The sequence below is a fragment of the Drosophila teissieri genome, chromosome 2R, assembly GCF_016746235.2.
Source record: "Drosophila teissieri strain GT53w chromosome 2R, Prin_Dtei_1.1, whole genome shotgun sequence".
NCBI classification, from domain to species: Eukaryota; Metazoa; Arthropoda; class Insecta; order Diptera; family Drosophilidae; genus Drosophila; species Drosophila teissieri.
Window position 1 is genome coordinate 3,312,628 of NC_053030.1, and position 12,774 is coordinate 3,325,401.

Genomic DNA, 12,774 nt, shown 5'->3' on the forward strand with positions numbered 1-12,774 from the left:
TTGACAATACGACTGCCAGCAGTCATTTACTATGTTGATGTTTGCTTGAAGTGCAAACATTTTTTGTAAATATTAAGTGTTTAAAATCTTTAATGAAAATAAGTTTTAATTGCTCTACATTCTTAAATAATTTTTTCTTCACTATGAATTTTTCAATCGTTGATATATGGTTTTAGTGACCTATTAATGTTGATTGAACTTGAATATTCACATTTTTAACTAAAGCAATTTATAAAAAAACATGTTTTTAAATTATAAATCATGAAAATAATTTAGTAATTCCCGATTTTTTTTACAACTTCAACTTTCGACCTTTAGAAAAACCTAAAAAAGAAGCGTATATTATTGATTGAGATACTTTATTAATTGATTTAAGTTGACAATGAACTACATAACAAGTTTGCTTTACGGCATCATTCAGCAATGGTTTTCGATGCTAAAAAATACATCTATTTTAAAAAATAATGTTTTTTTAAATTTCTTAAAATAATAATGTGTTTGCTTTAGTAGATTAGAGTTTTCATGCATTTTTATAAATAATTTGTCTAAAATAAATCAATTTCCCTGCCATATATCAGCCTTGATATAGTCATAATATGTCTTACAACGTTTTCATTAAATAAAAAATATAAAGCAATCTTTTTTGTATTATCTCTATTTTTATATACTAGATATTGAATTTCCCAACGTAATTAACCAATTTCAAAACAGGTTTTTACAGAACTTTTATTTTTTACAGACGGTTGAAGGCGCAGTTTCACTTGCCCAGTACGACCTCTTCAATATTCCCAAATTACGTTAAAACCAAGAACAAATTTTAAATAACAATCTTGATGTTATAGTCTTTTGTTACTTTTTAAATATTGGACTGACCGATATAATTACTTTATTTCCAAACTGTCTCGCAGAATTTCGATTTTTTATAGATGTTTGAAGGTACCGTGGTTCTTGCTCCCTATGACTATTTCACTGGTATTTCTAAAGGAAGTTAGCCCTAATAAAAAATATAAAACAACTGTTTTTATATTAACCTTTTCTTTTTTTTTGTTAATGTTGGTCTAACAATTAAAATACCAAATATTTCGATTCTGTCATTAGCAGAATTTCTATTTTTTTTTTTACAAATGTTTAAAGCTTCAGTGCCGTTGCCCCGTATAAACATTTCCATAATATATTCAGCTGAAGTTAACACAAAGACAAAATATGGAATATCAATTCTTTTATTATTTTCTATATAAATAGGCTGCAAAAGAAAATGTTATATCTCATTGAATGTGGTTTGTGGTCCTGAAAAGGACCGATTGTAGAGTATACTAGGGCTTTGGCTGCCAGTTGAAGCCTTGCCTATTTAAGCACGCTCGCCGCGGATGCGTCGCGCTAATTGAATGTCCTTGGGCATAATGGTGACACGTTTAGCATGAATGGCACACAAGTTGGTATCTTCAAAGAGACCAACCAGATAGGCTTCGCTAGCTTCCTGCAGGGCCATAACCGCCGAGCTCTGGAATCGCAAGTCAGTCTTAAAGTCCTGAGCGATTTCACGCACCAGACGCTGGAAAGGCAGTTTGCGGATCAGAAGCTCGGTGCTCTTTTGGTAGCGACGGATCTCACGCAAGGCCACTGTTCCAGGGCGATAGCGGTGAGGCTTCTTCACACCTCCGGTCGCAGGGGCGCTCTTGCGAGCGGCCTTAGTAGCCAGTTGTTTGCGTGGAGCCTTTCCACCAGTCGATTTGCGTGCAGTTTGCTTGGTACGAGCCATTTCCGATTTGAGTTTCACCACAGTTCACGTTCACTACTTCACGTTTCAAAACACAATGAACGATCAGAGCATTTGCTACCTACTTATATAGCAAGCGTGGATGGTGAGAAAGAGAAAGGGAAACAGAGGCCATCTCATTTGACGAGCGAGGAACGAAACGAACATATCGTTCGTACTCTCTCGGGTTTTTGGCGTTTTACGTATAAATAGAGGCACACAGAAAATGTTGAAATTAGTTCTTCAGTGACATTCGGACTGTGTGTGTGCAGAATAGTATAAAACAGTGAAAAATGACTGGTCGTGGTAAAGGAGGCAAGGGATTGGGAAAAGGTGGTGCTAAGCGTCATCGCAAAGTGCTGCGTGATAACATCCAAGGTATCACGAAGCCTGCTATCCGCCGTTTGGCTCGTCGTGGCGGTGTGAAGCGCATATCTGGACTCATATACGAGGAAACGCGTGGTGTTCTGAAGGGTTTCTTGGAGAACGTAATTCGTGATGCCGTCACCTACACCGAACACGCTAAGAGAAAGACTGTTACAGCCATGGATGTTGTGTACGCTCTGAAGAGGCAAGGCCGCACCCTCTACGGATTCGGCGGTTAAAAAAAAAGTCCTGTACTTTTATTAAGCAATCGGTCCTTTTCAGGACCACCATTCACTTTTTAAAGGAGGTACATTTTCAAAAAAAATTTCCTTTTATTGGTTGGGAATCCCAAGAATGACGTAGTACGCAATTACATCAAACTAAATGTCGATCGTTGATTGCTCTTTCAGGTAGACCAATGTGACAGTGTAGTGTGTATATATTGATAGATTCATAACATGGCTTTCTTTGTACAGACTGTACTGATTTCAGACACCGCGTGTATATCAACGCATCGTGAAGTGCGAAAAATAAAAAAACTATTTTATATAATAGAAAATATGAAAAACCGTACTGCATATATAAATAAAATATGACCATTCTTAAAATAATTTTTTGTATAATTTATTTAATACAACATAATAGTAACGTAGTTGGAAATTTTTTCAAATCTTTGGTAACAATTTGGTCGTCCTGAAAAGGACGGTTTGATTGACGATTTTATGTACAAGTAGGTTTTCAGCTTTTGAAACGTTTAAGCCTTCTTCTCGGTCTTCTTGGGCAACAGAACAGCCTGAATATTAGGCAACACTCCACCTTGGGCAATAGTGACGCCGGAGAGCAGCTTGTTTAACTCCTCGTCGTTGCGGATGGCCAGCTGTAAATGACGCGGAATAATTCTAGTCTTCTTGTTGTCACGAGCTGCATTGCCTGCCAACTCGAGAACTTCAGCTGCCAGATATTCCATTACGGCTGCTAGGTAAACTGGAGCGCCTGCACCAACACGCTCGGCGTAGTTGCCCTTCCGGAGCAGACGGTGAATACGGCCCACAGGGAATTAAAGACCGGCACGGTTGGAGCGGGACTTTGCCTTTCCCTTCACTTTGCCACCTTTTCCACGTCCAGACATTTTGCTTTGCGTTTATTTCACTTAGTTCACTTTACACACGGTACACGAATGCTGGCCGAGCCCCGGCAGGGAAATATTTATACTTTTTCGTCTGCCAGCGCTTTCAGTTAGGGGTGGGTGACTTAGAACTGAAATGATTGCCCGTAAAAAAGTATAAAAATGAACGCGTTCGGAGCCCACATTATGATAAGTGAATTGTGTTTGTGAAAATATAAGTAAAGTGAATAATGCCGCCGAAAACTAGTGGAAAGGCAGCCAAGAAGGCTGGCAAGGCTCAGAAGAACATCACCAAGACCGACAAGAAAAAGAAGCGCAAGAGGAAGGAGAGCTATGCCATCTACATTTACAAGGTTCTCAAGCAGGTCCATCCTGACACCGGAATTTCATCTAAGGCGATGAGCATAATGAACAGCTTTGTAAATGATATTTTCGAGCGCATTGCTGCCGAGGCGTCTCGTCTGGCTCACTACAACAAGCGCTCGACCATCACCAGTCGAGAAATTCAAACGGCTGTTCGCCTGCTTCTGCCGGGAGAGTTGGCCAAGCATGCTGTCAGTGAGGGAACCAAGGCTGTCACCAAGTACACCAGCTCCAAATAATTTGTTCCTGCGAGTGCGGACAATAATCCAAAACGGCCCTTTTCAGGGCCACAATGTGTTTCACCAAAGAAATGTATTTTTCAATATATCGTCGATTTCAACATATCCACCCATACTATGGGGTTAAAATTGTTAAAATTTGTTTAGATATGTATATTAAAAAAATCGGAAACTAAAACTGAATACGCTCAACAAGCAACGTAATTCAATAACGAGAGACACTACGCGTTTTATTGTTGTTGCCAATAATAATCCAATTTTCAAAAAGTATTTAAATGAAAGTTTTTTCTCTTGCAACGAAACGTTGTAGCCCTGAAAAGGGCTTATTTAGACAAATTTCAGATCTTGAAATCCAAAATTTTGATTGCGAACATGTACCCACTACTGTACTTTTTCACAATTTACTTCTTGGCAGCCGTTGTCTTTGCTTTCGGCTTCTTGGCAGTAGCAGAAACCGCTGCTTTCTTCGCAGTCTTTTTGGGTTTGGCAGACGCCGCTGGCTTTGCCTTTGGGGCTTTGGCTGCTGCAGCCTTCGACTTCGCTGCGGTCGCTTTCGCCTTTGTTGCGGCGGGCTTCGACTTTACGATTCCAGTTTTCTTGGCATCCTTGGCTTTTGCCTTCTCGGTTTTCTTCTTCTCGGCAGTCTTTTTGGTGGCCACAGCCTTCTTAACCTTGGGCTTTTTGTCAGCAGCCCCAGCGGCCGTTTTTTTGGAGGAGGCACCAGTCTTCTTGGATGCTACCTTCTTGCTTTCCACTTTCTTCTCAGCAGACAAAACCCTCGACTTCGCCTTCGGATCCTTATCCTTCTTGGCGGAGGCCGAAAGTTTAAATGATCCAGATGCACCCTTTCCCTTTGTTTGGATAAGCTTTCCATTGACCACGGCCGATTTTAGGTACTTCTTGATGAATGGAGCTAACTTTTGGGCGTCGCATTTATAAGTGGCAGTGATATATTTTTTTATTGCCAGAAGTGATGAGCCGCCACGTTCCTTTAAATTTTTAATCGAAGCGTCCACCATTTGCTGAGTTGGCGGATGTGACGGCGTCGCAGTGGCTTTCTTTGCCTTTGTGCCGGTAGATCCAGATGCCTTTTTTTGGGCCACCTTTTTCTCAACTGTCGCGGATGGGGCAGCCACTGGAGAAGCGGACGTTGCAACTGCAGAATCAGACATTTTTCTTCACTAAGAACACTTTTTTCTTCAGAAAATGGTCCGCGCGCTGTTGCCAACCTCCCTTGCTCGGATGAGAATCGAGGAGGAGAGCACTTTGACAATACGACTGCCAGCAGTCATTTACTATGTTGATGTTTGCTTGAAGTGCAAACATTTTTTGTAAATATTAAGTGTTTAAAATCTTTAATGAAAATAAGTTTTAATTGCTCTACATTCTTAAATAATTTTTTCTTCACTATGAATTTTTCAATCGTTGATATATGGTTTTAGTGACCTATTAATGTTGATTGAACTTGAATATTCACATTTTTAACTAAAGCAATTTATAAAAAAACATGTTTTTAAATTATAAATCATGAAAATAATTTAGTAATTCCCGATTTTTTTTACAACTTCAACTTTCGACCTTTAGAAAAACCTAAAAAAGAAGCGTATATTATTGATTGAGATACTTTATTAATTGATTTAAGTTGACAATGAACTACATAACAAGTTTGCTTTACGGCATCATTCAGCAATGGTTTTCGATGCTAAAAAATACATCTATTTTAAAAAATAATGTTTTTTTAAAATTTCTTAAAATAATAATGTGTTTGCTTTAGTAGATTAGAGTTTTCATGCATTTTTATAAATAATTTGTCTAAAATAAATCAATTTCCCTGCCATATATCAGCCTTGATATAGTCATAATATGTCTTACAACGTTTTCATTAAATAAAAAATATAAAGCAATCTTTTTTGTATTATCTCTATTTTTATATACTAGATATTGAATTTCCCAACGTAATTAACCAATTTCAAAACAGGTTTTTACAGAACTTTTATTTTTTACAGACGGTTGAAGGCGCAGTTTCACTTGCCCAGTACGACCTCTTCAATATTCCCAAATTACGTTAAAACCAAGAACAAATTTTAAATAACAATCTTGATGTTATAGTCTTTTGTTACTTTTTAAATATTGGACTGACCGATATAATTACTTTATTTCCAAACTGTCTCGCAGAATTTCGATTTTTTATAGATGTTTGAAGGTACCGTGGTTCTTGCTCCCTATGACTATTTCACTGGTATTTCTAAAGGAAGTTAGCCCTAATAAAAAATATAAAACAACTGTTTTTATATTAACCTTTTCTTTTTTTTTGTTAATGTTGGTCTAACAATTAAAATACCAAATATTTCGATTCTGTCATTAGCAGAATTTCTATTTTTTTTTTTACAAATGTTTAAAGCTTCAGTGCCGTTGCCCCGTATAAACATTTCCATAATATATTCAGCTGAAGTTAACACAAAGACAAAATATGGAATATCAATTCTTTTATTATTTTCTATATAAATAGGCTGCAAAAGAAAATGTTATATCTCATTGAATGTGGTTTGTGGTCCTGAAAAGGACCGATTGTAGAGTATACTAGGGCTTTGGCTGCCAGTTGAAGCCTTGCCTATTTAAGCACGCTCGCCGCGGATGCGTCGCGCTAATTGAATGTCCTTGGGCATAATGGTGACACGTTTAGCATGAATGGCACACAAGTTGGTATCTTCAAAGAGACCAACCAGATAGGCTTCGCTAGCTTCCTGCAGGGCCATAACCGCCGAGCTCTGGAATCGCAAGTCAGTCTTAAAGTCCTGAGCGATTTCACGCACCAGACGCTGGAAAGGCAGTTTGCGGATCAGAAGCTCGGTGCTCTTTTGGTAGCGACGGATCTCACGCAAGGCCACTGTTCCAGGGCGATAGCGGTGAGGCTTCTTCACACCTCCGGTCGCAGGGGCGCTCTTGCGAGCGGCCTTAGTAGCCAGTTGTTTGCGTGGAGCCTTTCCACCAGTCGATTTGCGTGCAGTTTGCTTGGTACGAGCCATTTCCGATTTGAGTTTCACCACAGTTCACGTTCACTACTTCACGTTTCAAAACACAATAAACGATCAGAGCATTTGCTACCTACTTATATAGCAAGCGTGGATGGTGAGAAAGAGAAAGGGAAACAGAGGCCATCTCATTTGACGAGCGAGGAACGAAACGAACATATCGTTCGTACTCTCTCGGGTTTTTGGCGTTTTACGTATAAATAGAGGCACACAGAAAATGTTGGAATTAGTTCTTCAGTGACATTCGGACTGTGTGTGTGCAGAATAGTATAAAACAGTGAAAAATGACTGGTCGTGGTAAAGGAGGCAAGGGATTGGGAAAAGGTGGTGCTAAGCGTCATCGCAAAGTGCTGCGTGATAACATCCAAGGTATCACGAAGCCTGCTATCCGCCGTTTGGCTCGTCGTGGCGGTGTGAAGCGCATATCTGGACTCATATACGAGGAAACGCGTGGTGTTCTGAAGGTTTTCTTGGAGAACGTAATTCGTGATGCCGTCACCTACACCGAACACGCTAAGAGAAAGACTGTTACAGCCATGGATGTTGTGTACGCTCTGAAGAGGCAAGGCCGCACCCTCTACGGATTCGGCGGTTAAAAGAAAAGTCCTGTACTTTTATTAAGCAATCGGTCCTTTTCAGGACCACCATTCACTTTTTAAAGGAGGTACAATTTTCCTTTTTTTGGTTGGGAATCCCAAGAATGACGTAGTACGCAATTACATCAAACTAAATGTCGATCGTTGATTGCTCTTTCAGGTAGACCAATGTGACAGTGTAGTGTGTATAAATTATTCAAGTTGGGGGTGGCAGGGGGGATCCTCGCTGCAGTCACAGATTTTATGTTGAGAGGAACTTTCCTCTTTTAACTGCCAGCCTTGTGGTCTGGCAGAGTAATTAAAACAAATATATTTTACGACGTTCAGTCGGAGTAATAGGATTGACGAGCAGCCGCTCTTTATTAATGTCAAAAACAAACTGATTCTTAAAGCTAACAAAGACTCGCAGCGGCCACGCAAATATGCTGTGTTTGCCGGCTGCGCACGGGTTTCCGGCCCAATGCTGGGTCAGCACTTTTACATTTTGATATTATATTTCGCACACTGAGCCAACTGTTCTAGTTCGTTGGCTTGTGTTAACTACTCCCCCTTCAAGATTACGGCCGTCCTCGGCTGGTCCTAATTCGGCGATCATCCCGTTTAATTGGATTGCAGATCTCCGCGCTCCGAGGAACCGTAGACAGGTGATACCAATACAAATCAATGCACAACAAATGGCTGCTGCGATAAATATTATGCGATGTGAATGATTAGTATCAATTTCTCTCCCGAACTCTTTGATGAACTCCAAGTTACGTTCACTCAGCTGGTGAAGATAGGGGAGACTCAGAATATCTCTGTTGGCGGTGATATTCAATGATGGGGAACTCGCTACCCCTGGAGCTCGTATTTGGGCCTTGTCGTGATTTATAAAGGTGGTGTCATTTATCACGACGCGATCATTGAAGGTGATGAGATGAGTGCCACGTAGGTAAACTTCTGTTCCGTTGTCCACCGTGACCCTGGCTGGCCGGTCATTGATGATGATGATTCCCTCGTCCACGCGGGTAAGCGGGTGTAGGTCGCTTGGTTGCGACTCGCAATGCGCTATGACGCCTGTGTGTAGTTCCCTGGCGCATGAGCTTTCCGTTGATAATTGGCAAAAGGTAGCCCCCGGTGTTGGGGTGCAGTTTTTGATTTTATGGACTTCTTCTCCACACTTTGCTACCATGTTGTCGGTTATCCGCAGCATAACTCCTTTGCAAGCTACTGGGAAAATAGTGACCTTCTTACAAGATAATTTTATTTTGGGGAATTTGATAATAAAGTGTATCATGTTAGAGGATTGTAGTATTTTTACAGACGATGCGGACATAAGATCCCCTATGGGGGTATCTGTGGGTTCTTTCAACCAAACTGATTTTAAGTCTGCATGATCTAGGATATTTGGACTGACAATATTGTTTTTCGCCAGTGTTACAGCCAACATTAAATTCTGTAACTCCATCATTAGTATTCTATTCCTAGCCAGCAGTGTCTCATATAAATGGCCGGTGTCAATTTGTGTATTTTTATGTGTTTGCAAGATTTGATTTACAGTTGTTGTTAATTGGTTGATTCGACTTTGTATTCTGGTATTAATTTTGATTTGCCTATTGTTTGACTGTGTCAACTGCCACTCTGTGAATCTAATTCTTTCTAGATCGCCGGCATCCGGCGTCCCCGCTACTACCTTTAGCATTGAGCCCAGAAAATCTAAACTCCTTGCGATTCTGTGGTGGACTTTTAACGAATCCAGCGTGTCCCGAAGGTGCGAGGTATCCACTTCTAGCAATTTCCTCATATGAGACTGTGGAAACATCTCGTTCATGCTGCTTGTTTCTTCTATTACGCGCATGTATTCCGAAAGATTTGCCGAGTGGGTCACATACGCGAGCTCCTCCCACACCAGGATCTCTCCATCTATGATGGGGATATACCTTGCTTGTGAATAGTTAGTGATGTGCGCTGACACCAATGACAGTGAAAGGAGGATGAAAATTCTGCACCTGTGGAAATGTATTCTTTTAGTCGCTTTTTCTTGTTCGCTGAGGTTTATCCCATCACCAATTAATTTTATAATAAACTAAAACATCGTGCCTTTGGCAACGGACTTAATGTCTACTAAATGGAAGTTTGCCAAACGGCTGATGATAGGTAGTAATAATAAAAAATTTAAAATTAAGCGAGAGAGTCATTTTAAGTTGTCCTTGTGGACCACCCTCCCTTCAATGAGGACCGTGGTCCCCAGGTCTGCCTGTATGGCTTTTTCCTCACACAAGGGAGTGAGTTTATTGCCGAGCCTTCTATTAGTTTTGACCAAAACCTTTTCGCCCACTTCGAAGACTCTGTTTTGTCGAGAAGCATTCTCTCGAGACCTTAGCGCGTCTTGGGCATTCTTAATTTTGTCAGCAATCCGTTCTTGTGTGTCGTCCGTGCATTCTTGTATTGCGTCGACTGGCCTCTTATCGATGACCGAATGGATTGACTTGTTATATTTGGTAGTGGCTAACAAGATTATTTCCACAGTATCACTTATGCCCTTGTCGATTTTTAGGCACCTGGCGAGCTCTAGTAGAGTGCTGTGAAAACGTTCCACTTGCCCGTTTGAGACACTGTGAAGGGGTGGCGCATTCGTGATGCTGACGCCAAAATGGTTGTCTAGCATGGCCGTGATCGTGTGCGAATTTAGCGATGGCTCGTTGTCGCAGTAAATCACTTTGGCCTTTGGGAAGAAATTCATGACCTGCAATAAGGCTGGTTTCAAATCCTCAATTGTTCTTGACGGCACATGCTGTACGACGGCGAATTTCGAAAACTTGTCGATGCAAGTGAGGAAATACTTTTTATCCGTTGAGAAAATGTCTATGTGCAGCATTTCTCCTACATGAGAGGGAATCGGTGACTCGCCAATCTCTTGTTTCTTCGGATGCCTATCATATTTAGCTTTCGCGCACGTTTTGCAGTTTTGGACAATTTCATTGGCCAGTTTGGCCATTTTTGGGAAGTAGTACTCTGTGAGAACCTGCTTCACATTTTCTTGGGCCGACCGGTGGGCCCTATTGTGTTCTGCTAATATGACTTCCCTTCTTTCTTCGACCCCAAAAATGTCTGTAACACGGTTTTTGCAGTGCCAGAATTTTGTAGTCGGGAATCTCCGGACTAAGTCGTCCTGCACCGTTGCTAGCGTGTGCAAATCGCAATGGAGGGCGTTTACGCCCTTGGGGACTATTGCATCCGCAAGGTCATCGAGTAATGACTTCTTGTCGGTGAAGTTGATCGAATGTCGTTTCTTATTTTTAAAGAGAACGAAAGAGCGTTTTAGCGGAAAGCGGGCCTCTTCTAGAATTAGTTGGTTCTGGAAGCAATTTAGGGGCTTATCCGTTGTTTCTATGGTGTGAGTGAGGGAAATCTCACTGTGAATGGTCGCAACGCATGATTCTGCATCCTGTTCTTCTATGGCGTTAATTTTAATTTTCGCGTTAGGGTTAGAATCTGATACCGAGAATGACAATGGCTGATGGTCAGTGAAGATAGTTATATCTTTCACCGCATATAAATAGTGTCGCAGCTTGGCCAACGCCCAAACGATGGCTAATAATTCCCTTTCATTTGTGGCGTAGTTTATTTCCCTATCCTTTAATGTCCTCGAGATCATTGTAATAGGACGGTTCTCTTGTGAAAGCACTGCTCCAATACCGTAGGCTGAAGCATCCGTCGTTAGATGGAATGGCTTCTTGTAATCCGGGTATCTGAGCATAACATCTTCGGATGCCAAAATGTTGCGCAGTTTTTCGAAAGAATTTTTTTGCGCCTCATTGAATTGTACTTGGATGTGTCGCGATCTATGTCTGCTTACACTTCCATTTTCGCCCTTTAAGATGTCCGAAATAGGCCTTGCTATGGCTGCAAAGTCCCTAATAAAGCATCTGTAATAGCTCGCGAGACCTAGGAATGATCTAACCTCAAATATTGTTTTTGGTTCGGGGAACTCTTTTATGGCCCTGACCTTTTCTGGATCGGTGGTAGTGCCATCACTGGTGACTATAAAGCCAAGAAAGTTTACGCTTTTTTTAAAAAAACTTGACTTTTTTACTGAGACCCTCATATTTGCATCGCTTATGGTTTTTAAAACCCAATCCACGTGCTTGACATGAGCATTCTCATTTTCTGAGAAGATTATTACATCATCGACATAGACATAGCAAGTCTTGCCGATTTGCTCTCTGAGAATGTCATCAATGGCTCTCTGGAAGATGCTGGCAGCATTTCTCAAGCCAAAGGGAAGCCTCTTGAATTCGTACTTCCCTCCGCTTACGGAGAAGGAAGTTTTTTCGCGGTCATTTTCCGCTAAGACGATCTGGTGATACCCGGACTTGAGGTCCAGTGTCGTAAAGAATTTGGCCTTGCCCAAGTTGCCCAGTATCATGGAGATATCTGGCATCGGGTATTTGTCTGGGATAGTTCTTTCGTTTAGCTTACGAAAGTCTATGACTAATCGTCTATTTTGATTGCCGGCCTCGTCGGTTCCTTTTTTATCAACCACCCATATTGGGTTGTTATAAGGAGACACCGACCTTTGAATTATACCATTTTTAAGCAGGTCTTGGATTTCGTTGTTGACGAAATCTGCTGCCCCCATGGGGTATGGATATAATTTGGCGTAAATGGGCTCTTCGCTAGTCGTCCTAATCGTGGCCACTACCGATGTGTTATATGGCAGGGCCTCGTTGGGATCTGCGAAGGCGTTTTTTCGGCTCTTTATCATTCCCAGAAATGCCTTCTTCACCAAAGGTGGTGCATCTGCGCACTCCACGTTAGTGAAGTTGACGTCAGTGCATTTATGGAATGAAATCTTCTCAACTTCGTTACCCCATTTGAGCTGGGCGGAAGCGAGGCAAAGTGATGTGCCGGCCTGTGTTAACAGATCGGCCCCGATTATCCCGTCGAATATTGTAAAATCTGGTAGAATGAAAAAAGTCGCTTTCAGATTAAAAATCGAGACGAAGCATTTTTTTGTAACAGTGGTGGTGCCGTGAATTGAGTGAATTTCGAAAGGAGAGTCCACCGGGCGGATACCCTTTAGCTCTTTGCGAGGTCGGATGAAATTTTTTGACGCGCCGGTGTCTAAAAGGAAATTCATTGGTACCCCTGCTACTCTTCGTCTGATGACGGGTAACAGGGATTTTCCCCTAAAAAATTGACGTAGTCAGAATCATACTCGGCGATGGCATCGTCGTCTATTTTTGATTCCGCTTTGGAGGCGGCGGCGGCATACGCTCCTGTCTTTTCTTCCGTATTCTGCGTAATGAAGTTA

The 12,774-nt window shown here is 41.3% G+C and overlaps 5 protein-coding genes and 1 pseudogene across 5 annotated transcripts; 3 read left to right on the plus strand and 3 right to left on the minus strand.

Annotated features, from left to right (window-relative positions):
• Positions 1–1,290: 1,290 nt before the first annotated feature.
• On the minus strand, positions 1,291–6,913 carry LOC122614399. The gene is made up of 4 exons (XM_043788967.1): positions 6,474–6,913; positions 4,435–5,006; positions 2,939–3,143; positions 1,291–1,785 (listed from the first exon to the last, which is right to left on the minus strand). The coding sequence occupies exons 1-4, from the start codon at positions 6,874–6,876 to the stop codon at positions 1,349–1,351; spliced, it is 1,617 nt and encodes a 538-aa protein (XP_043644902.1). The 5' UTR covers positions 6,877–6,913; the 3' UTR covers positions 1,291–1,348.
• Positions 1,981–2,406, plus strand: LOC122612643 (histone H4-like). Its single transcript, XM_043786388.1, has one exon. It carries the CDS (start codon positions 2,050–2,052, stop codon positions 2,359–2,361), a length of 312 nt encoding a protein of 103 aa, XP_043642323.1. The 5' UTR covers positions 1,981–2,049; the 3' UTR covers positions 2,362–2,406.
• On the minus strand, positions 2,817–3,371 carry LOC122612640 (annotated as a pseudogene).
• On the plus strand, positions 3,400–3,895 carry LOC122612641 (histone H2B). Its single transcript, XM_043786387.1, has one exon. The coding sequence runs from the start codon at positions 3,479–3,481 to the stop codon at positions 3,848–3,850; it is 372 nt and encodes a 123-aa protein (XP_043642322.1). The 5' UTR covers positions 3,400–3,478; the 3' UTR covers positions 3,851–3,895.
• Positions 4,164–5,041, minus strand: LOC122612639 (histone H1). Its single transcript, XM_043786386.1, has one exon. The coding sequence runs from the start codon at positions 5,020–5,022 to the stop codon at positions 4,252–4,254; it is 771 nt and encodes a 256-aa protein (XP_043642321.1). The 5' UTR covers positions 5,023–5,041; the 3' UTR covers positions 4,164–4,251.
• A 212-nt stretch (positions 6,914–7,125) lies between the features above and the next one.
• On the plus strand, positions 7,126–7,478 carry LOC122612644 (histone H4). The gene has a single exon (XM_043786389.1). The coding sequence runs from the start codon at positions 7,167–7,169 to the stop codon at positions 7,476–7,478; it is 312 nt and encodes a 103-aa protein (XP_043642324.1). The 5' UTR covers positions 7,126–7,166.
• Positions 7,479–12,774: the final 5,296 nt, after the last annotated feature.